The following is a 26,218-nucleotide window of genomic DNA, read 5'->3' as shown; positions in this document are numbered from 1 at the left end:
GTGTTTTTATATGTGCTGTGTTCGGAATTGCCAAGGAAACTATTTATAATTTTGTTTTTGAATGAATAAGCCTTTATCAGACAAAAAGCTCCAAGAATTAAACCTATTTCAAGACAGTGATATAAGTAAAAAGTATATGCAACCATAAATCGATGATGATTCTTCAGTTGCAGTTGAAGATACTATATTGACAGAAAAATTTTAGATGAAGCGTTCACTTCTGAAAATGTGATTCAACGGCAAAAATGAAAATTTGATATCGAAACATAATATTCCACAAAAGAAAAAACAATTCTATTGTATAACATAATAAATATAAATGGATGCTTATTTGTACGGATTGCCCAATGCACCAATCAACGATTAGAAATTGTAGAAAAAACATCTAAAAGAAATATTAAAAGACATTGAGTGTTCTCTCATAATGAGTTACAATCGTTTACCAGCATATCACATGTATTGGTCCAACGGAAATTCTTCAGGTAATGATGAAATTGAAAGTTCCATAACTATTACAACTGTACTTCAATATGTACGACAACAAACATTCGCAGGTTTCAATTCCATCAGGGAAGACTCAGAAACGATTTTGCCATATTACAGGAAACTGGAGTCCAGATACAAAGAATTAGTGCAGAGTTATTATGAAATATGGCGGAAAGGCGGGTTTAAACGGCAAAACAAAACCGAAAGAGAAACAGTAGTGATGACCTACTCGTTGGGATTCCCCAACGATACAGGACACTTAAGCGACTCCACGAGATGGATATACTACCCCATAGTACACACATGAACCACAAGATGCGCCTCGGACGGCGGATGCTTATCCCAATCGCTGCGTATTATCAAAAACCATATTGTGATACACAACAAAAAGAATCTGGAAGACGCTACAGGTTTTATAACCACCCGTATTGTAACATACCTGTTTGTCGCAACTGCAGTATAATTGACAATTTTTAAACCTGGTAGTAGAACATTGTCATATCACATGGCGGAAGGTTGACAGCTTCTAAAATAAACAATCAGAAATGATGCCGAACATCGCTCTTCCACTGCTCCAGATGGGAAGAAGTGAGAAACTTGTATACCAAGCAACGTTGGACAACGTGAATGAATGTCTGTTAGAATCAGAAGAAGCGATATGGGCTATATTAGAAACCAACGAGAAAGAGAGTAGGAACTAGACATAAAAAAAGACAGCCTTTGCAACGAAGCAATGCTAATTGCACTTCGAATTGTTTCACCAGTTACCGTTTTTACCAGATATTATCGCAGTGGTTTTTCTCATTTCATAACCTCAAAGGTTTACTTGTAGGAAAGAGATTTTCATTTTCATTCACACGTAAACGTTTATTTCGAGTAAAAAATGACAACTATCATTTGGGAGGGTTAAGAAGATCAGAATATCGCCAAGCTAACTGTATAGACTTGAAAAGGAGTCTGTTGAAAGATAAAAATTACTATGGAAAAAATGTTCTGTTTTTTGGTTAATTTTATGACACATCTTCCAAATTATTTGTAAAAATAGGAATTATGGAGCTGTTCTAATAGTATTTGTTTTAAATCAAACCTTTTCAGCATGAAGTAAACAAATTTGCCTTTTGGGGTTGATCTTCTTAAAGAACTAGAGTTATAATTATCCTTTTTGGAATTTGTTCACACCATTTCCTTGATATTTCCATTCATATTCTATTACTTAAATCTATTTAAAAAAGTTTCCATTATAACTAGAATGTAACCAATCTTTTTGTTGCTTCTCTTTTCAGATGAACGATAAGATAAAATTCTACTAATCGTTAAAAACAAAAATTGTATAAGTAATGATGGAAGTGTCGTAAAAGATAATGTTGACGTGGTGCAAATATAATAAAAATATGAATTTTGTAAATATTTGGATTAGATTGTTTAAAAAGATTAAACGTTGATTTTTATGAAAGATTATATTTTTGGATTTTGTACAATATGTTCACACATAAGTTAATTGTTGTAATGAAAAAAATTCTATAAATATAACAAAGTTTATAATTTATAAATTCACATGTAAGCTCTGCTAATAAACTTATTCTCTCTAGAAACAGAATGTATGATTTTTTGAAATTCTAAATTGTTACATAAATTTTGAAATTCGAGAGGAAAATTTTTCCTGATAACTATATTTGAAATAGTTGTGTTCAAATGTTGATAAAATATTTTAAATAAAATTGCATCATTAAAGATTTTAAAGCAATTGATAGTATCTTTAAACAAATGATACGATGGTAAGAGTATGATAAGCCATCCCACGACGATCATCATGAAACTCTATACTTATACTATTGATGATACGAGGAATCGATTTATCATACCATTATCTCAGAAACGCTAACAAATATCGAAACACTAATAACTTTGTTCGATAGATCTTATCAAGATCTATCTGTGTGAAAACTTGCGATTTGCTTGTGATAGCGGGATTCATACCTAAAGAATTGAGGCCAGCTGGAGACCTCTGAGAGCATTCTTCTGCGATAGGTATGAACCTTCGGAAGATTGGGAGGACAAAATCATAGAATACACATGACGAAGGGAATCTGAACCAAACATAGACCCATTCATTTCATTAATAGAAGAAATCAAAAAAGAGTTTCAAAGATATCGATTTAAGTCCAATTAAAATATTTGATCGAAGAAAATTATTTTTGTTTACCTTTATTTCAATCTCTAGCACAACCTAACCTAACCATACCAAACCTTACAAACATTACTAAATTTCTTTTCTTCTATACGTTTCTACTTTGAACTAAAATATTTAAAAATATCAGCCGCACCCGATTTTTGTTTGCATGTAGTATGAAAATCAAGTACCATCAAAAACGATAAAAAATTTGGTTCCTGCGTTCTTTTTCCAAAGCAGCGTACAGAGTTTCAATGGGCACCAAAACCTCCAGTCCCGTCAAAACTCCCCTGAAGTGTCCGAAGGTACTTGACACCATGATCGTTCAAAGAAAACTGTTTAAAAGTATTAAAATGCACGAAGCTCCAAAACCACATCAAACTTGCCTTAAATAGTCGGGACTATTTCATCTTGCCTTAATTGACTGATGAATGAACCTACTTTATTGACGAAACAGTTAGGATTTTCTATCAGCTTAGTCCAAACTATCAATGTGCCAAGTTTCAGGAAAACTGGACGGAATCCTTGGTTTTATAATACCATGGGATGCTTCTCATGTAGTTTTGTCAGGATTCAGTGGAGGAATTGGGGTTTTGTGCCTATTAGAGCTTTTAATTAGCTTACTCCAAACTATCAATGTGCCAAGTTTCAGGAAAATTGGACGGAATCCTTGGTCTTATAATACCATGGGATGCTTCTCATGTAGTTTTGTCAGGATTCAGTGGAGGAATTGGGGTTTTGTGCCTATTAGAGCTTTTAATTAGCTTACTCCAAACTATCAATGAGCCAAGTTTCAGGAAAATTGGACGGAATCCTTGGTCTTATAATACCATGGGATGCTTCTCATGTAGTTTTGTCAGGATTCAGTGGAGGAATTGGGGTTTTGTGCCTATTAGAGCTTTTAATTAGCTTACTCCAAACTATCAATGTGCCAAGTTTCAGGAAAATTGGACGGAATCCTTGGTCTTATAATACCATGGGATGCTTCTCATGTAGTTTTGTCAGGATTCAGTGGAGGAATTGGGGTTTTGTGCCTATTAGAGCTTTTAATTAGCTTACTCCAAACTATCAATGAGCCAAGTTTCAGGAAAATTGGACGGAATCCTTGGTCTTATAATACCATGGGATGCTTCTCATGTAGTTTTGTCAGGATTCAGTGGAGGAATTGGGGTTTTGTGCCTATTAGAGCTTTTAATTAGCTTACTCCAAACTATCAATGTGCCAAGTTTCAGGAAAATTGGACGGAATCCTTGGTCTTATAATACCATGGGATGCTTCTCATGTAGTTTTGTCAGGATTCAGTGGAGGAATTGGGGTTTTGTGCCTATTAGAGCTTTTAATTAGCTTACTCCAAACTATCAATGTGCCAAGTTTCAGGAAAATTGGACGGAATCCTTGGTCTTATAATACCATGGGATGCTTCTCATGTAGTTTTGTCAGGATTCAGTGGAGGAATTGGGGTTTTGTGCCTATTAGAGCTTTTAATTAGCTTACTCCAAACTATCAATGTGCCAAGTTTCAGGAAAATTGGACGGAATCCTTGGTCTTATAATACCATGGGATGCTTCTCATGTAGTTTTGTCAGGATTCAGTGGAGGAATTGGGGTTTTGTGCCTATTAGAGCTTTTAATTAGCTTACTCCAAACTATCAATGAGCCAAGTTTCAGGAAAATTGGACGGAATCCTTGGTCTTATAATACCATGGGATGCTTCTCATGTAGTTTTGTCAGGATTCAGTGGAGGAATTGGGGTTTTGTGCCTATTAGAGCTTTTAATTAGCTTACTCCAAACTATCAATGTGCCAAGTTTCAGGAAAATTGGACGGAATCCTTGGTCTTATAATACCATGGGATGCTTCTCATGTAGTTTTGTCAGGATTCAGTGGAGGAATTGGGGTTTTGTGCCTATTAGAGCTTTTAATTAGCTTACTCCAAACTATCAATGAGCCAAGTTTCAGGAAAATTGGACGGAATCCTTGGTCTTATAATACCATGGGATGCTTCTCATGTAGTTTTGTCAGGATTCAGTGGAGGAATTGGGGTTTTGTGCCTATTAGAGCTTTTAATTAGCTTACTCCAAACTATCAATGTGCCAAGTTTCAGGAAAATTGGACGGAATCCTTGGTCTTATAATACCATGGGATGCTTCTCATGTAGTTTTGTCAGGATTCAGTGGAGGAATTGGGGTTTTGTGCCTATTAGAGCTTTTAATTAGCTTACTCCAAACTATCAATGTGCCAAGTTTCAGGAAAATTGGACGGAATCCTTGGTCTTATAATACCATGGGATGCTTCTCATGTAGTTTTGTCAGGATTCAGTGGAGGAATTGGGGTTTTGTGCCTATTAGAGCTTTTAATTAGCTTACTCCAAACTATCAATGAGCCAAGTTTCAGGAAAATTGGACGGAATCCTTGGTCTTATAATACCATGGGATGCTTCTCATGTAGTTTTGTCAGGATTCAGTGGAGGAATTGGGGTTTTGTGCCTATTAGAGCTTTTAATTAGCTTACTCCAAACTATCAATGTGCCAAGTTTCAGGAAAATTGGACGGAATCCTTGGTCTTATAATACCATGGGATGCTTCTCATGTAGTTTTGTCAGGATTCAGTGGAGGAATTGGGGTTTTGTGCCTATTAGAGCTTTTAATTAGCTTACTCCAAACTATCAATGAGCCAAGTTTCAGGAAAATTGGACGGAATCCTTGGTTTTATAATACCATGGGATGCTTCTCATGTAGTTTTGTCAGGATTCAGTGGAGGAATTGGGGTTTTGTGCCTATTAGAGCTTTTAATTAGCTTACTCCAAACTATCAATGTGCCAAGTTTCAGGAAAACTGGACGGAATCCTTGGTTTTATAATACCATGGGATGCTTCTCATGTAGTTTTGTCAAGATTCAGTGGAGGAATTGGGGTTTTGTGCCTATTAGAGCTTTTAATTAGCTTACTCCAAACTATCAATGTGCCAAGTTTCAGGAAAATTGGACGGAATCCTTGGTCTTATAGGTTTTCGCTGGAAAAAGCATTTCAGAGAGTTCATTTTAATAAGAAGAAACGGAAAGAGGCTCAAACTGATAACACTGGCCAACAAACTTTAAATAACTTAACCAAAAGGAGTTATATACGAATACTGCATCATTTTAGTACTCTTCCAGAGGGTTTGAATCGACTAGATCATAGAATTTCCCTACATTCAAAAAGCTAATTATTTTACTAAAGCATGATGTCTTAATCCATTTATTAGAAGGTTATCAAGCACATGACGTTTTTAATGAAAATAAAACAGGGTTGTTATTAAAACTGAATAGAAATTCTGAAAATGAGAGAAGAATTATATTAATGGACGAAATACCGCATGGCACATTGACGTTAAACCGAAGATTTGATCAGGATTTGGTCAGCATTCTCTCGATTTTCATAAGTGAACCCTTGAAGGAGAGAAGTAAAGAAGGAATCCAATTGCAAGTTAAGACTAGTTTCTCACCCATAAAATTATTATCACACAGACTCGAATCGGTACATTTGAACGACATGTGACTGCGATGCCGAGATAGTGGATAAAGATTTGGAAAATGATTTCCAATAACCAAATTAAATCGTTAAAAATTAGCTGGATATCATGCTATTTAAAAGCCAATAAACATACAAAAGACTTTCTATATGATAATTTAAATAAAAGTCAAGCCTTTATTGAAAATCAAAACAAAGATTCCAATTTTTGGTCATAATTAACTGACTTTTTTACAGTGAACAGAATCAACGATAACAAGAATAAGAAGTAATTCTGATTCAATCACCAGGTACGCACATAATCTATGAAAAAAGCGAAAAGTTAATAAAAATTTCGATTATACGAACTTTTGATTATTCGAACCACATCTGACGACATTAGTTCGGAAAATCGACGTTCTATTCTACCTACTTACACTACCAGTCAAAAGTTTTTATCCACCTTATAGTTTGTGAGATACACAACAGATAGAAACACTATGATCGATTTTAATATTAATATTTACGTTATATAATAATTTCGACAAATAATCGTCGTCTATTTGGTTCCATTCGTTTTTCAGAATATTCCAAAGATGTGAAGTGGAAATAGGACATTGCTTTCTGACTCCTGTCCAATTTGGCCTACAAAACTCAATCGGCTTGAGATCGGGCAACTGTGACGGACAAATTATTACTTTCAGTACATTTTTCCTTTCCTATTCTTTCAAATAATCTTTGCACAGCTTCTAGAAATGCTTGGGATCGTTTTCATGCTGAAAGATGAGTTTTCCGATAATCTATTCTCCCTCCAGCCCTCCAGTCCTCCAGCCCTAAACTATCACCGAGCTATCACAGAGCAATGAAATTATCCTACAATGGATTCCGGAACACACCCTTTTGTGGTATTAGCTACAGAGCAATGGAAAAAGCACTGGAAACGAGAATAAATAGCAGCAAAACCGATTATTGGGACAACAAGCAAAGACTTTTCTGGGAAACTATAACCAGAGTAGATCTGCAGAATGTATCAACCTAAGTAAAAACAATATAAGAATACTAACAGGAGTTCTATCAACAAAAACCTGAAGATGCTAGGTCCAGCAGATAATGCGGCGTGCAAGTTTTGTTGCACAGAGGAAGAAACTTCTATCCACATTCTCTTGAAGTGTGAAACACTAGGGAGCTCCAGAGCACTACATCTGGGAACGTATGAAATAAAAGACGAAGATCTCTGACAATTGGAGGCATCCCACATTCTACACTTTTTAAGTGACCCCAAATCCATACATACATACATACATTCCTTTAACATTTTTTATAGCGTTCTTTCTCAAAATCTCTTCAATTTTTACCAAGTCTCCAGTGGCCCTTCAGATCTAAACTATCACCGCCGTTTTTTACAGTCGGTATGACACGTGGATCTAGCATCCAGTTTTCCTTTGACCTCTCTTGGACCCACTACCTCAAACTTCAACTCATCGCTCCATAAAATTCTTTCAAATACTCAAAGACAGATCTCTTCAACAATTGATCTCAACTGCTATATGTGAACCCGTGTGTCTTGGAATAAGTTTACTGATGAATACAATATGTTCATCTTCAGTGGCTGTGGTTTTTCGAGGCCGCCTCGAACGTTTTGTATCGTCAAAGCTCCTGGTGGATGCTTAAATTTTCACTTTGTAGTTCAGAGCACGTCTATGTATTTTTAAATCAGCGGTTATAGTACGAGTTTCAACCGATAGTTTTTTGGTTTTACCCATTTTTGAAACTTACAAGTCTGAACTTGGGAGAACAAGAACAATTCGTATATAAACTTCACAAAAAGATGTCTTGGTTCAAAAAGTATAGATCACCTCACGTTCTTGCATCTAACAAGGCTAACTAGGACTAAACTACAATCATTAACACTGAAAAGAATAATAAAGTATTAAGCCGGTAGTTGCAAGCTGTATATAATATAAATATGCGCTCGTATGAAGTAGTCAAATAACGGACACTATTATTTTTGGTTTGTAAGATACCAATTCGATCTTCGCTAGAAAAAAGTTCATTATTTTGAAATTTAATGAATGTATTATGAGGTGCGCATAAACTTCTATATGTATATACAAAAATATATCTTCATTAAAGTAGAAATATTCTGTTGTATCGACCCCACACCTGGTTCCATTTCCTTCAAGACATTTTCCAAATTTTACAACATGGTAGATTCGTTACGTGCCTGTACTGATATCGATGGTTCAATACAGGAACTTGATATCAAGTATTCTCCTTGTGAATTACGTTTGTTCATATATATCATTTCACTCTTTAAATCTGGATTATAAACGTTATAATCCTCTAAAATAAGTATCATGTCATCTATCAACACTAAGAAGAAAATGAATAAAAGTTCATGAACAGTACAGTTCACAAAAAAGGAATTTCAGTTTTCACACGTTTTAGAAACTCATTAATATTAATATTTTTCTCTCTAAATAAGGTGATGAAGGCCAACTCTTATCATTCCCAGTGTGTATATGCAGATATAATATAGAGTAATAAACGTAAAATTTAATTAACAATTATAATTATGGAATGAAAATTTATTTAGTTTTGGATAAAACGGAACCAAAAATGGTTGTAGCCGTAAGCGAGGAAGCGGAAAAAGAAAAATCGTGGCCACAAGTGATTGCTATACTCACAGGTACATTAATCATTTTAATTTAAAAAGTTTTATTATACCACCACCATCATAAAAAAATTACATAATCAGTGGACCTAACAATATTACTAAATTTTGATTCAAAATATTTATTTACTATTAATCACAGATAAAATAACAGTACGTGTTTATGATATAATTCTATTGAAATCCATAAATTCAGTACAGTAGCGTGTAATAATAAATTTTAAGACAAAATAAAACACTTTCGTGTGGTGAATTAATAAACACTGTCTCATACATTCTTAATTTATTTACACACTATACAATACACTTATAATAATTTACTTATAAATATCACTTAAAAAATATCTGCGATTACTTTTATTATTTCGTTCTTTTCACCACGACTATTTATTTAAAACTAACTAACTGCGCTACGTAAACTTATTTATATACTACAAATATAATTCTACAATGTTCTAGAACAAAAAGAAGCAAAACAAATAAATAAATAGACTTTCCTGGAAATTATTCAAAAGAAATAATGTAAATAAAACGCTTGCTATTAAAAATTGTTTACAATCAAACATCAAACGAATACCGTCCATTGCGCCTTCACCTAATTTTAAAATTCCATTGTAGCTGGTCAGAGCTGGCCTTCGGACGCAAACAATATGTTAGGTGGAGGTCATCTTGTATCTCTTGACATTATTACAATGTTTATGAATTTTCATAATTATAAAGCGAAGAAATTAATACCTAAGTTACCAACCAAAGAGTCATTGACATTGGGCGTTCATACTTAGCATCCAGAACAGAAGACGTGAGTAGGAAGATAGCGCTTCAAAATCAACAATCTTAACAACAACGTTAATGCCAATTTAAAACAATTGATGAAATGAGGACAAATGCGGATATTGAGCTTGATATGATAGAAATATAAAATAATGAAGTTTTCGAAAAGATAAGGAAAGAAGAAGTAGTAAAAGTAATTAAGGCACTAGAGCTAGGGAAAGCGCCAGAAAAAGACAATATAACTGCTGAAATGATTAAATACAGAAGAGAAGGAAATAAACGAATTATCAGAATTACTCATGGAGTAGGAAAAAAATATCTATAAATTGGAACCTAGCAATTATACTACCTTAATATAATGAAAGAGGCGACGTAGAAAATTGTAAAAACTACCAAAACATACGAGCAAAAATAAAGAAAAGAATATTGAGATTTACAATTAGACAATGAAGCGAGGAATCAATAGATGAAGATAATGAAATTTATTTATGTTTTATAGATTTAGTAGAAGGATCAAATGATCAAATACTTAATAATAATATAGATCAGAAGACAATAACAATAATAAAAACAATAAATATTCAGTACGAGGAAACAACGGAAAATCGATGAAATTCACCAAAAAAAAAATAGAAATAGAAGAAGAAACAATAGAAAGGACAAAGAGTGAGATGAAAATTTGATATGAGGACTTGAGGATTTCATATTCGCAGATGATTTCGTATTGACAATGAGGTCGGATAAACATCTACAGCATAATCTGCAAATATTAAATAAGGAAAATTGAATTAGACTGTTAGAGATAAAAAATGAATGAACAAAAGTTTTTCAATTTTATCTTTTATTTTTCCAAAATGTTCGTTTTTTTTGTGTAGATTAACAAAAAAATCTATGAACTGCGTTTGATGCCTGGTAAAAAAGTTATGAACGATTATATGCAAAGAAGTGTGTTTATGATCACATTTAAAGTCATAAAACTCCAGGTGAGATATTTCCCATATTTTTTTCATAAATACGCTGTAAAAACGAAGATTTTACAAAGAAATTAATAGAAATGGGAGATGTTTTGATTTTCTAGACCCAAAAAACGAGTGGACCGTGAAATTATAAAACTACCTAAATTTTTATAATCTATAATAAAATTTTGAAATTAAAGATGTAGAATAATTGGCCTTAGCATTCCCGAAAAGCACCGAGAAACGATTTTAGAACAACAATTTTTCCGGGTTTACAATCGTTTGATAATTTTTCGAAAATTTATGCAATTGCAAAATGCATTTATTACTCTAGAAAGCAATTCTCGAAAAATGGAGGACAATGCAAGAAACCGTGTCTCGATATCTACTTCTTACCAGTTTTTCCGATTTGTTTCCCATCTTCCCAGGACTACTACCCTTATATAAGAACGGAGGAATCGATTTTTGTGAGGTTATGTGAAAAATTGTTACGAAAGTTTTTCAATTAGTTACAACTGCGCGAAATATCGTTTTTCATTCCTTTTTACCTACCCCAACAGCAACCTCAATACAGCTGCTTCAATTTATTTGCAATTACTTTTACTAGAGTTTTGTCTCTTAGAAAACGTCTAATTCACAAAAATACATTTTCTACATATTCTCATAATTTAAATTTGATCTGTATTAATAATAATTATCACCTTTTCCTTATGAAAACTCACACGTGATTAACTGCTTTGTTTGTATAGCGAAATTATTTTATCACTATTATTATTATTTAAATAAAAGAACTATTTACAATATTATCATTCCAAAGGTTGTGTAAACAGATATTTATGCAAATAGAGATAACATTAAATCATAATGCTGGATTAATAATTTGCTTTAGAATAATTATTATCGAAATAAAAGTTATGACATATTTATATTCAAGCGTAGAAATATCCAGCAGTCAAACCAAGTAAGAAAGCGATCAAGAAACCAATGTACAAGCGGCGAGAAGAGCGAGTTTTTGCTTTGGTTGGGTTTAATTAAATGTTTTTCTGTTCACTATTTCATACAAATAAAATTATTTGACATCAAATAAAAAGTATAATATTCAATTTAAATAATGACATAATTTACAGACAAGTGTACATTTGTTAAGGTTAAACAAAAAGAGAAGCTAATTTAAAATCCTGTGTTCGTGGAGCACAGATTTCTAATTCCGAACGAATTCTGAATACGTCCAATGTATCTTGGGAACTGAATAAGGATTATCAATGTTGCGCATGTACACGTAGTGTGTTTGACGGAATCAATAGTTCTAGACTACTATCTGAAGGCTGGAGGTGGTTCATGTCCAATGGTTAACAATCCGTAACTTTTACAGGGACAATCTGTACAGCTAAACTGTGATTTAAAAAAACTCTCTGTTTAACTCGATATAATTAATAGTTTAGGAGATATGTAGATTTGGAGATAGTTTTACGTGCCAAGGAAACGGTTTGCCATAAAGAGACATTCTGAAAAAAATTTTTATAAATTGTAATCACGAGGATGGTCCCAGAAGTACCTAGTCTGACCTAGATTCTACCTTGAGGAAATTCCACAAAGCAGTACTAAATGATCGTCGACTGAAATGGATGAAACGTGGGTCCATCACTTCACATCCGAAACATTCAAATGGACAGAAAAGGAAGAATCGGCACCAAAGAGGGTCATAGTGTCGGATTTTTGGTATATGTAAAGGATAACTTTCATTGTCTATCTTGAAAAAAGAAAAACTTTCAACAGCAAGTAATTTGCGAGGTTATTGCAACGTTTGACCGAAGAGATCAAGCAAAAACGGCCACATTTGGCTAAGATGAAAGTCTTATTTCATCAAGACTATGCACCAGCTGAAGCAATCAAAGAAAAATAGCCAGAATTGTCAAATCGTTAAGGTTATGATAATTTAAAGCCTCACACATCTTTGGCAACTCGTGGGAAACTATTGGAGCTTGACTGATAAGTGATGCAACATCCCCCATACAGCCCTGATCTGGCACCATCCGATTTATTTCGAAGTTTGCTGAATTCTCTGAATGGTCAAACTTTCACAAATGACGATGATCTTCAATCGCACCTAGTTCTAAACTATTCTTGGTTTTAAAAAAATGTTTTGTTTTATACTACAAAACCTATGAGGACAATCTCGTGAGCGTGTTTTTGAGGGGTGTAAGCGCTTTAGTGAGAGCCGAGAGAACACTGAAGATGACCAGCACCCAAGTCGTTTTGTGACTGTTTCAACTCCGAAAACAGTGACCAAAATCAACTGAATTGTGTATGTAGATTGTCGAATGATCATCCGAATGATTGCTGAGGCTGTAAAAGCCGATAAAGAAACGGTTAGAAAAATTTTACACGAGGAATTATACTCCTGACCAAAAGCTTTGGCATCAACGGGTCTGCTCCAATTTCCTTGAAAGGTTGGAAAGAGATATGTTTTGGAAGGGACCCGATTTAAGTCTACGGAAACGGTAAGCTCCTAAAGGCCATCACCAAAGAAGACTTCCAGCACTGTTCGATCAATGGAAAAAAAGTATGGAAATATGTGTGGCTAGGGGAGGGTAGCCTTCGAATGTGGAATAATTTTTATAATAAAACCCTTTTTCGTAACCAGTCACGTTATTTAATAGCTAGACCTCGTACATATATATAATTAATAATGAAAATATTTAACTCAAATAAGGAAACGGTTCTTGAAAAATATTTTTATTAAGAGCAGAAACTTTGGCCAACAGCCTGTATTGGAAAATAAGATTGTTGAGATCAACAAAACAATTGATGATATTTAATAAACACAATTACATTATTATTAAAATGATAAATTATTAATTTATGTAAATATTTTCCAAAAACTTTATATTCCTTTATAATTGAATCACGCAAGGGCATTGATTTTTTTCAAACGTATATACTGACTTTGAAAAAACAATTAATTTATTTATTTAAGATATCCGACACGTAGACTGTTATTTTCAATCGATTACACAGACTAATGTGTACAGGGTTGTCTCAACTTAGAGATATGATATTGTTTAAAGGAGCGCTGTCATTTCGATAACTAGTTTTATGGGGTGTGCGAAGTATGTAGTTGCCAAATAATATTCTTAAAAATATTTGATTCCAAATTTTTTATCTGCTTCAAAATAATCTAATATATTCATTCCACCGGTGCTTCCACTGTTTGAAACTTTTTTGTACTCATTTGTAGTAATAATAAACAGCTCCTTCCTTGTTTTCTTCTTACTTCTTCAATGTTGTGGAAAAAAATAAGAAAAAGTTGGGATCATAAATGAATAGTGTCCATTTTGTTTTTCCTTGCGCTCTTGTTATTGTTTAATTAAAATATAGAAACAGTTCTCGTCGGGACTAACTTGAAAATGGACTCAGATAAAATTCCAAGTACTAACAGATATCATTCGCCCACCTCAAAAAAGGGCTCTGTAATTTTGACCCACTTATGGTCTACAGAAAAGCGGAACATTGTATGCTGTTCTTTAAGGTTTGAAAAATCCATTTTGAACAAATGTACGAAAAGAATCTGGAGATTATCATGAAAATATGAATAGAATGGTTATTAAAAACTAGTTTATTGAATTTCTAAGACTATTTAGGTGCTGTAATTATAATGGACAATAGATCTTGCCACAGCTATAGGAGAGAAAAGGTTCCAACAACATCTACAATAAAACAAGATAAGTAAAAATTGTTACCATCTAACATTGTACAAATTTGATATAAGAACGGTTCTATTTGAATCATATTACTGTGAATTGAACCCTATAGAATTGATTTGAGCTCGAGTGAAAAATGAAGTTACAGTCAAAAGTACTACTTTTAAACTACAAGATATAAAGGATCTTTTGACGCAAGCCTTGGAAAATGAGACAAACATTCACTGTCAAAATCGTGTTGTGCATGTCATGAAAGAAGAATATGAAATGTTCAAATTAGATAGGATTGTTTATGATCTTATAGAACCGATAATTGTTTCTTTCTGAGACATATTCTCAGTGAATCGTTTTTCATTACTTCATATAAATTTATTAACCGTTTCTTGAGTTACAAAATAATAGACAACATTCACTGTCAAAATCGTGTTGTGCATGTCATGAAAGAAGAAGATGAAATGTTCAAATTAGATAGGATTGTTTATGATCTTATAGAACCGATAATTGTTTCTTTCTGAGACATATTCTCAGTGAATCGTTTTTCATTACTTCATATAAATTTATTCACCGTTTCTTGAGTTACAAAATAATAGACAACATTCACTGTCAAAATCGTGTTGTGCATGTCATGAAAGAAGAAGATGAAATGTTCAAATTAGATAGGATTGTTTATGATCTTATAGAACCGATAATTGTTTCTTTCTGAGACATATTCTCAGTGAATCGTTTTTCATTACTTCATATAAATTTATTCACCGTTTCTTGAGTTACAAAATAATAGACAACATTCACTGTCAAAATCGTGTTGTGCATGTCATGAAAGAAGAAGATGAAATGTTCAAATTAGATAGGATTGTTTATGATCTTATAGAACCGATAATTGTTTCTTTCTGAGACATATTCTCAGTGAATCGTTTTTCATTACTTCATATAAATTTATTCACCGTTTCTTGAGTTACAAAATAATAGACAACATTCACTGTCAAAATCGTGTTGCGCATGTCATGAAAGAAGAAGATGAAATGTTCAAATTAGATAGAATTGTTGATGATCTTATAGAACCGATAATTGTTTCTTTCTGAGACATATTCTCAGTGAATCGTTTTTCATTACTTCATATAAATTTATTCACCGTTTCTTGAGTTACAAAATAATAGACAACATTCACTGTCAAAATCGTGTTGTGCATGTCATGAAAGAAGAAGATGAAATGTTCAAATTAGATAGGATTGTTTATGATCTTATAGAACCGATAATTGTTTCTTTCTGAGACAGATTCTCAGTGAATCGTTTTTCATTACTTCATATAAATTTATTCACCGTTTCTTGAGTTACAAAATAATAGACAACATTCACTGTCAAAATCGTGTTGTGCATGTCATGAAAGAAGAAAATGAAATGTTCAAATTAGATAGAATTGTTGATGATCTTATAGAACCGATAATTGTTTCTTTCTGAGACATATTCTCAGTGAATCGTTTTTCATTACTTCATATAAATTTATTCACCGTTTCTTGAGTTACAAAATAATAGACAACATTCACTGTCAAAATCGTGTTGTGCATGTCATGAAAGAAGAAGATGAAATGTTCAAATTAGATAGGATTGTTTATGATCTTATAGAACCGATAATTGTTTCTTTCTGAGACAGATTCTCAGTGAATCGTTTTTCATTACTTCATATAAATTTATTCACCGTTTCTTGAGTTACAAAATAATAGACAACATTCACTGTCAAAATCGTGTTGTGCATGTCATGAAAGAAGAAGATGAAATGTTCAAATTAGATAGGATTGTTTATGATCTTATAGAACCGATAATTGTTTCTTTCTGAGACAGATTCTCAGTGAATCGTTTTTCATTACTTCATATAAATTTATTCACCGTTTCTTGAGTTACAAAATAATAGACAACATTCACTGTCAAAATCGTGTTGTGCATGTCATGAAAGAAGAAAATGAAATGTTCAAATTAGATAGAATTGTTGATGATCTTATAGAACCGATAATTGTTTCTTTCTGAGACAGATTCTCAGTGAATCGTTTTTCATTACTTCATATAAATTTATTCACCGTTTCTTAAATTACAAAATAATAGACAACATTCACTGTCAAAATCGTGTTGCGCATGTCATGAAAGAAGAAGATGAAATGTTCAAATTAGATAGAATTGTTGATGATCTTATAGAACCGATAATTGTTTCTTTCTGATGACAGTGAGGCAGATTCTCAGTGAATAATTTTTTATAACTTTATATAAATTCATTTAGTATTTTCTGAGTTACTGTGAAATGTCTATTGGTTACAAATAATGTTCACTAAAAAATTATGCAAATAGTTCAATAATTAAACTACTTTTATACCACATCTGATTTCGAAGTACTGAAATCACTGTTTTTAAAATGAGGATTAACTATTATAGATCATATCATTTGAGAATTTTCTGTTCTATATATGTACCGAATATCTCTATGAAATATTCCAAATCTATGGAAGAAATTTATTTCTATTTTCAAATCAAATAAGGTCTTGTACTGGCAATGGAACATTTTGTTATATTTTATACTCAACTAATTTCTTACATTTCTTATTCAACCGATCTTCAGTTCTCATAAAGCTCAATTTTCGAAAATTAAACTTCCTTTTCTCTCTGAATAATTTGAGTGTGTCGAGTCGAGAATTTTTTATATGTTGCTTTACCTATTAATAGGGTTCCGTAGTTAGTAAGTAGCATTGAAAATTTCTTTTCCTTTATTTGTAATACTATGATTCTATAAGCATTGTATTTCTAGAATGTCTAGAGAGGTAAAAATAAGGATGAAGAGATAGAAGATTCCAAATAGGTTGAAAATAGATTTAAGAACAAAATTTGTCTTATTGGAAACTTTTTGTAATTAGTTACGCGTTGTGTAATACAAAATTACTAATATACATATATGTTTTTTACAGCATCCCTAGTGGGTTTCACCAGTGGATATCTGTACGCTTGGCCATCGCCTTTTCTATTAAAGATAAGTCAAGATAACGTTACTTACAACATATCCGAAGAACAAGCATCCTACTTCGCAGTTTGCCATTCATTAGGAATGTTAGTACTACCGATATTAATATCCCCAGTTGTGAATATATTTGGCAGGAAGAAAACCCTCCTGATAGCAGAACTACCAATGGTGACGAGTTTATTAATGAAAGCATTCGTTACCGACGTGTGGTTGTTGTATCTAGCTAGATTTTTAGCTGGATCTGCAGACGCTATAGTTTTTGCGGGACTTCCGGTGTATATTGGAGAAGTATCGACCCCAAAAGTTAGAGGAATATGGGGAAACTCCTTCATTATAGCTGTTTTTACTGGACAATTTATTATAAATGTAGTTGGGAGCTATTGCAGCGTGGCGGATACGTCTTATATCGGTTTAGTAATACCCGTTTTATTCCCGTTTCTTTTCTATTTCGTACCCGAATCTCCATATTATTTGATTATGAGAGGAAAAGAAGAGGAAGCTAGACAAAGTTTGAGGTTTTTAAGAGGCAAACAACACGTACAAGTCGAATTGGACGCACTAATAACTTCAGTTAAAGAAGAAATGCAATTGAAAGGAAGTTGGGCGGATTTGATAAAAATAAAAGCGAATCGAAAGGCTTTAATTGCTGGATTGTTCTTAAGAACCTCTCAATTACTTACAGGTGTTTACGTATTTATGTCTTATACGCAATTTATTTTTGAAAAAGCCGGAGGGAGTATCAGTTATCAAACATCGGCTATTATTTATACGGGATTAACGGTATTTATGTATTTGTGTTCGGCTTATGCGTCTAAATTGATTGGAAGACGTAAAGCTTACATGTCATCATTATTATTAGCAGGAATTATTGTTTTAAGTGAAGCAGTGTATTTTTATATAGATAGTGTATATACGTATATAGATTTAGAACCGATTAAATGGTTTCCCTTGGTGGGAATGCTCAGTTTCGTTGTAGTGAGTTCGTTTGGTGTGGGTATAATACCAACTTTGATGTTGGGTGAGTTATTTGCAACTAGTGTTAAATCTAAAGGAATAAGTTTGTTGACAGTAGCTTTCGCTGCGAATATTATAATAACAAACAATATTTTTTACTATTTCAATAGTTATACGGGACTGTATGGCCCTTTTTTCTTATTTGGTGCTTGTAATATGTTATTTACTGTGTTGGCGTATTTCATCGTACCCGAAACTAAAGGAAAAACTTTAGAAGAGATTCAAGAAACTCTGAAAAACATGTAACAGATACTTTTCAATCGGAGTAAACTATGTTTATTATTATAGAAATAAATACTGTGATTTCTTCGTTGCTTTTATTTCCATAATACCTCTACAGCAATTGTAAATATGAAATGATTTATTGTAAATCTGGAGTTAATATGTTGGAAAAGTTCTATTGAAAATGATTGGCTAAAAGGATAAGATGGTGATTGTTTGATATAAACTTTTAAATATTAATTAACACTGTTGATTTCAGTTGAAAATGTTAGTGTAGATTCAGGAAAATCTTCCACTAGAGCAGAGGTGTCAAACTCAATTTTGCAGAGTGTTATTTATCAAATTTTGAATTCGTAGGTGAGTCAGATTGAAAATTAAAAAAAATTAACTGAATTATTATAATAGTTTATTTATTAAATTATATAAGTATATAATATACGATTATTAAAAGTTATATCAAAGTTATAAAAGAAGGTAGGCAGTAATGTTGAGCTCGAGGATCCAGACACCTGACTTGTCTTGTTTTTGACAAGCTCATTGATGTCAGGTATCATATTCGTTGTAGATATTTTAAGAATTGATTGGAGATGGTCATTTATAAGTCTTGTGCAATGCTTGTTCTTATTTATTTTCAAACATCTGCTCACATAATTAGGTGCTACCAAACATGCAGAGAACTCGTGCTGCATGCTTATTTAATTCCGTGTAATTATCCAAACTCTTCAAATATGTATAAAATATAAAAGCGTAGATATCATTAAATTTTTTTTTCAAAATACTATCCGATTGAAGATCTATCAATTCCATTTGCAAATGAACTGGTGCCTGTAAAGCTTCAAATTGAATGAATTGTTGAAAATTGGGAATTCCATTTCAATCATTTTGTGAAAGACACGATTGTTGAATTCCGTAATCAAATTTTGCAGAAGTTGAGAATATTCATCCAATTTTTTATTGGTTCACTGTGCCAAATGATTTTAGATGAGAGAAATGGTCTAAAGTTTGATTTTTCACCCGATTTCCCCACAGCCTCAATTTTGTTTTAAAGACTTGAATATATGAATACATTTGATTGGCAATCAGGTTTTTATCCAATAACTTTATATTCAGATCAGTCAAGTGTTTATTCATATCTACCAAAAAGGTACAATTAATCCTCCAGTCATTGTCATAATCAATTGGTTTGCTTTTTTCTAACATGAAAGCTTGACTAGGGTCACTTATAATGCAAAAAATCTTTCTAAAACTACTCCGCGACTGAGCCAACGAACTTCGGTGAAATAAGGGACATCAGAAAACTTTTAGAAAATTTACAATTTTAATTATAGGTTGCATGACAAGATCCATTTTTAAATGTTTGGGCGCCAATGATTCCTGATGAATTATACAGTGAAATCTCACAAAATTCCCTGATGTTTTCTGTTTCAATTTAGTTACAACGCCCGAATGTTTGCCAGTCATGATAGGAGCGCCATCCGTAGTTGTGCTGCTAAGTATATTCCAGTTCATATTCTAATATCAAATATTCAATTGCAGAATAAATATCATTTGCTATTGTAGTACCTGTCAATGGAACGAAATTTAATAGTTCTTCAGTTATTTCAAAGTTACTGTTAATACCTCGTATAAAAACAGCAATTTGAGCTGTATCAACAGTATCAGTGTCTAGTCAACAGCCAGTGAAAAGTTTGTAATTCCTTAATTTTCTCTTTCAGTTGGAGAACCAAATTTTGAGATAAATCTTTTTTATTTGAAGCAATAGTGTTTCTTGAGAAAGAAAAATTTTGAATAATGGACTTTCTGGACTTTGGAGATTTCTAATACAATAATAAAACTTGATTTCAGGGCATCTTCGCTCAGTTACTGTTCTATTACAAATCAAACACAGTGGTTTACCTTCCCATCCTATAAAATTGTAAGCAATTTTCCATTTAGACTGAAAAACTCTACACTCACTATCAACTATACGTTTTGATGACAATCTGCCAAAATCGTAACAATTATGAAATTATGGATATCGCACACGTACGACACAATCAAATGCACAGTACCTTCTCCAACCCTATCGCTTCGATTACTCGACTCAACTGACTCACGTCGCGCCGACGCACTCATTTTATATGGTTAAAGAAGGTTCTAGTGAAGACGCGAGGCGCGTGGAAGATTCTATCGTTCCTGACAAAAATAATATGATAAATGATATTTTCGCTTGCTGCTAAGAGATGGCGATGCTATCTTTCTATTTCGCTTGTATAGGTACGTGCTGCCCTTGAAATTACTTATAAACATCCGTAGACTTGAGACTACGACTATTTAATACGTCCAAATGAAGTATAAAAGCTCTAAAAAACATGATTCTTCTTTCTGTGACACATTGCGATCGCGGGCCTTATTGGCGGAAGCGGCACGCGGGCAGTATCTACAAATGCTACAAATGAAATATGCTGCAACTCAATTTTTCTATCGCCAAAAACTGTGAGATGCATGAAATATCAGATCGGTTAGTTTTATTGGACTTGAGAGTCTTGTCTTAAGTTTCTAAGTAATTAACTATATCTTATGTCAATGAAAACTAATTGTACCGGGTGAGTAACTGAGAACGGCTATATCTTAGGAACAGTTTATATTACAGCATCAGAAAAAAATTTATACGAAAATTAGCCCAAACACGTGGAAATTATTTTCATATTAGATCCACCAAACTAAAGGACTTATTTGAGCATGTAAAATTGAAAATGCAAAATGCTCAAAAATTCATCTGAAGTTGGCACTTTGTATGTGTTTGACCGATGTTTTTAAACTTGATGTATTTTAGATATTGTGGATTTTCTTGACAATGTTAAATAGAAGCATAAAAGTTTGTGTAGATCTTTTTATAGTAAACTAAATTAACATCAAAATAGTGAAAACCGCATCTCGATATCTCTTTTCTCTCCCAAGATATCTTAAGAAATGTTAAGAAAGAATTTTTCTTCAAATGTCTTAGGCTGGGTTCGCCTAAATGTAAATTGAAAATTTATTCGAGATTGAAAGTTCTTACATTGGCCTATTAGTAGTAATTTAAACTGTTCTCATAATAATCTTATTATTGCTGCTAGATGGCGTTATCTAAATGTAAGGTTGATATTAGTAACAATGATAACAAATCATTCAATAAACCATAAAATGAAAAGTAAATATACAATGCTTGCTTGGTTACTAAAAATTCAGGATTCTAGTTTTATAAATAACAAGGTATAGGTATAAATTGTCTGAATTTGGTAAAAGGATTATGCAGCCGTGCTATTTGTTTTGGCTCATATTAGATTCATAAACCTTTGACAAATCTGTAATATGAAATATATCTGCGGCTTCGTTGATCACTAGCGCCTCCTGTAGGTTTAAACAGAAATTTTAGTGCGCTCTACGTTGATTTTCTGCGCACACAATGTTGCACACTACTCTAACATTCTGAAAACACAAAAACAAAACTGTGTATCACTCCAAACAGAGGAGCATGCTAGCAGGAAGTCTTGGAACTCTCATATGATAAAATATAACTTCTGAAAAAAGCTTTCATAGGTCAAAAATTCCACAACGACGGAGAGGTAGAGGAGTAAAGGATTTCTTCGATAAAAGTATTAAAAAGCTTTCGGAGAGGTGACAACAACGTTTAATTAGAAAGGGGAATCAGCTAGAAAAACTACAAATTTTTGTAAATATTTTCGATAATAAATGAATGTGTCAAAGCGTTCATATCGATCATATCATTATCGGTTTATCTAAGTCAATTATATTATTAAAAAATCCAAAGTCCAAAAAATTATTTCTCCTTCTTCTATATTAACTCTGTTAAAATCTTCATATTTCCAATTCAAATATAATTTACCTAAATATTCATTCATGGATTATGAGATCGAACGTATTTATTTTGGTGTTTCTTTAATCTCTAGTTCTTAATCGTTCAATTGGTAATTACGTATATAATTGGTCTTGGGGGAATCATAGTTCAGATTAAATGAAAATGTATCGTGGGATTTGTATTCATACGTTTATTTAGTAAAATATAAATTTACATTTAAATTGATACCAATATAATCAACGATTTGTTCGTAGAATTACTGTATAAGTAAAATAAGATTTTTGATAGAATTACTTCCAAATTGATGCTACAATAATAAGAGACATCACAAAGGTAAGCGAACCAATTATAAGTATAAAGAGAAACCAAAAAAACTTAAATTATTAGGAGGGCAGTTCAAATATAATCCAGACAAACGCTCTGACACATTTATTTATTATTGAAAATATTTACAAAGATTAACAGTTTCCTATGTACTTTCTCAAACTATTTACATATTTTTACCACCAAATTTTTGACCTCTGGGGGCTTTGATATCTCGCCAATTTTCTTTGACAATTTTGTGTTAAACTGCCCAACAGAAATCAGAAACTATAATTAATTTTATAATTAATTTAATGAATGCTTCTAAATGTCTTTGATTCTAGGTCTTTTCTATTTTAAAATTTGTTTTTTTAATAATTTTTTGAAGAAAGGTGAAATTTGACGTTTTGACTTTTCTTTAAGACTTTGTTCAATCAAGCTACATGTACATATTGGAAAGAACAAAAATATGTAGTTACGTGCATACAAAATAATAATCCAAGTGTATCTAATAAAAGATCTATAATTGTCTTCAGTTGTAATAACTGCGCTTGGTCTGACTCTTCTTCACGTTCGAGCCATCGGAATGCAAAATCCAGTGCTTGGAATGCCTCACCATGAGATTATCATAAGTCATCGCCTATCAGCAACTGAAAGCCTAGATTATCACACATAAAATTTTCAAACCAACCAGAACTTGCAATGAAGATTCTCACACAAAATGAGCTGTCCAGAAGACCGTTTTTACACCGTTTTCGCTTTTTTCATAGTTTTAAAATTTGAACTGCCCGCCTAACTGTCAAGATTATGCGCGTACCTGGTAATTGAATCAGAATTATTTTTTATTCCTGTTATAGTTGATTCACAAACATCGAACTCGATAGCTAATGTGTGATCCAATTCACTTTTTTTTAACTGCGTAATAATTTCCTTTTATCCTTCTATGCTGTAGCATAAAGAATGTCTTGTCTGCTTCATTGTCAACTTTCTCTCATGGCAGCTAGATCTCTAATCGTCTTCAGTTGTAATAACTGCGCTTGGTCTGACTCTTCTTCACCTTTGAGCCATCGGAACACCATGAGATGATCCCGAGTCAACTTCTTCGGGTTCCTCAATTACATCATCGTCCTATGTGAGATCTTCACCAAGTATTAATTTTTTAACAATTTCATCGTCGTTCTGCAACTGAAAGCTTAGATCATTATACAAGATTGGTTTACCACTAAGTTTCAAGTTTAATTCCAATGCTTCTTCACATAAAATGGGCTTACATAGTTTTAAGATTTGAGCTTCCCGCCTAACTGTCAAGATTATGTGCGTACCTGGTGATTGAATCAGAATTTTTTATTCCTGTGATATTTATCAAATAAACAGAAAGGGTTTCATATGATCAAAGGCAATGAACAAATTAGGTATATAGCTCTAAGTAAACCTCAACATCTAATTTCAGATAGAACAGATACACACTTATGAACCAGATACAAATATGTCACGAAGCAGTTTCTGATAAATAATTTAAGATGGCTTCCGTGACAGATGTTCTAAGAAAAATAATTTTCTTTTCGTTTAATTTTATTCAAAATAACAAAAACTAATTCCGATAATCGAACGTTCGGATAATCGACGCTGTACTGTATTCAAAATTAAAAACTATATTTTATAACTTGACTATCATAACAAATAACACAAAAACACAAAATAACACAAAAAGGAAGGTCATAGTCGCACTCGTAGGTATAGTAAAGAAATGCTTTATGCGGTTTAAATCAAAGTTTTGTGAATGGTTCACGATCGGTAGGGTTTCATCCTAGAATGCTTCGGACCTCCCCATCGATCTTGTACACCCTAACCGTATTTGTATAAAATTTTGTGAAGTATATGTCGGTGCCGTATAAGCTGTGAGAAGCAGAATATATTTTCTAAAAAATGACTTTTAAAATATAATTATATAGTATATGTTATAGATTTAAATTATCCAAATATATAAGGTGCTTCTGAATTATCACAAAAAAATTCAAATAAAAATGTAATATGTCTTTTATTATATCAGAAGTTATCGTATAAATGCATCAGATTCACTTATAAATCGTGGACAAAATAAATCTGAATACGAAAATAATCAAAAAAAGGTCTAGCAGGTTGATTAACGTTGTGTATTGATTATACATAATTAATATTTAACACATAACAAATCTAAAATATCAGATTCTGTTTTTCTATAAAGAGTTACATCTCTTTTTAAAAACCGGCAATAATCACCCATTGTAGCCGGAGTTTTTAGAACTTGTTACATTAATTTCCTTTGTTCTCATAGCTTGGTGTAACCTTTCACCTCGCTCATCTCTAATAACTTTTAAATTCTCATGAAAAAGTGGTGAATGGCAATAAAAGAAATCAATTATTAATGACTTACACCTGGTAAACGATTTTTAAGAATCTAAAAGTTCATTAGCTAGCCAAGTATTCATAGTTAGCATCGATATTGTTGCCCAAAAATCTTCTCACAACACAGGAAATGATTATCGCCCAGACAAGTTTCTAATTTGTAAATTAATAAAAATATTCTCTATAAATTTGCTGATTTCAACTTTCCGATATTTAAATTCTTCATCTTCTTTATGGACAGTCTTTTATTAGTCAAAGTTTGATGCAAGGCTGACATTTCTTCTATAACAGTCATAAATTCAACATTTCAATACCCGATTGAAATTCTTCCCGGCAAATTGGTTTTATTTAAGGACTTTTCGGAAACTATGATTGTGTTAATCCAATCATGATCTGAATATTCAGAAATTAATTCGATTCTTGTTCTTGTAGACCAGAATGTAAATGTGATTAGCTAAAGGATAGTTCCATTTGGGTATGTTTTTTTGAAGTTTAAAATTGTTAATTCCTTCTTAAGTTCGAGTTCAAATCCTTTTTGTTAATATATTCTTATCAATGTTAAGATTAACTCTTTCTAATTGTCCCTCTTGATTAACAATCAACCCTGGATGTTGAACAATCAGTTTGTTTGTAGTGAAGGGTGAGATATTCCTTCGTTAGAGTGAAGTTAATCTTTCATTTAGATTATCCTGGTCAGTTGTAAGGATCTCAATTTCCGTAGCAGTGGCGCAACGATTTATTTTAGTTTATTGATGATTGAGTCATATATAAAGTGGTAGAAATAGAAAAAAATTGTTGAGCTAAATTTATTAGAAAATGAGTATTCGTAAATTGGAATATATCGAGAAAAATTCGAAGTTTTTACAGAAATTTGGTGATATTTTCTGGAATATTTTACGACTAACTTCGAATTTCTCGCATTATCTCAAATTTTTTGAGCTTTTTTTATAAATCTTCAGCCATGTAGAATATTTCATCTTCTTCTATTGTGTTTTTCCAGATTTTTTAAAATTTTCCCCGAATTTTTCAAATTCAAGATTTCTGAGCCTTACAAATTATTTTCTAGTTTTCCAGGTTTAATTCTAACCAAAAAATTCAATAAATTCTGAAATAATTTTTAAACTTTATGTGGAATGAAGAATCGAATCACGATTTTTTTTAAAATTTTGTTCTTTTTGTCAAATTTTTTTGTCGTATTGTTCGTATTCTGCA

The 26,218-nt window shown here is 32.4% G+C and overlaps 1 protein-coding gene across 1 annotated transcript; it reads left to right on the top strand.

Moving 5' to 3' along the window:
- The first annotated feature begins 8,645 nt into the window (after positions 1–8,645).
- On the top strand, positions 8,646–18,565 carry LOC130440833 (facilitated trehalose transporter Tret1-like). Its single transcript, XM_056774194.1, has 2 exons — positions 8,646–8,830; positions 17,189–18,565. Exons 1-2 carry the CDS (start codon positions 8,722–8,724, stop codon positions 18,499–18,501), a joined length of 1,422 nt encoding a protein of 473 aa, XP_056630172.1. The 5' UTR covers positions 8,646–8,721; the 3' UTR covers positions 18,502–18,565.
- Positions 18,566–26,218: the final 7,653 nt, after the last annotated feature.

This window comes from Diorhabda sublineata, chromosome 2 (genome assembly GCF_026230105.1).
Source record: "Diorhabda sublineata isolate icDioSubl1.1 chromosome 2, icDioSubl1.1, whole genome shotgun sequence".
Lineage (NCBI taxonomy): Eukaryota > Metazoa > Arthropoda > Insecta > Coleoptera > Chrysomelidae > Diorhabda > Diorhabda sublineata.
The sequence above is the reverse complement of the archived record's forward strand: the minus strand, read 5'-3'. Positions and strand labels throughout refer to the sequence as shown.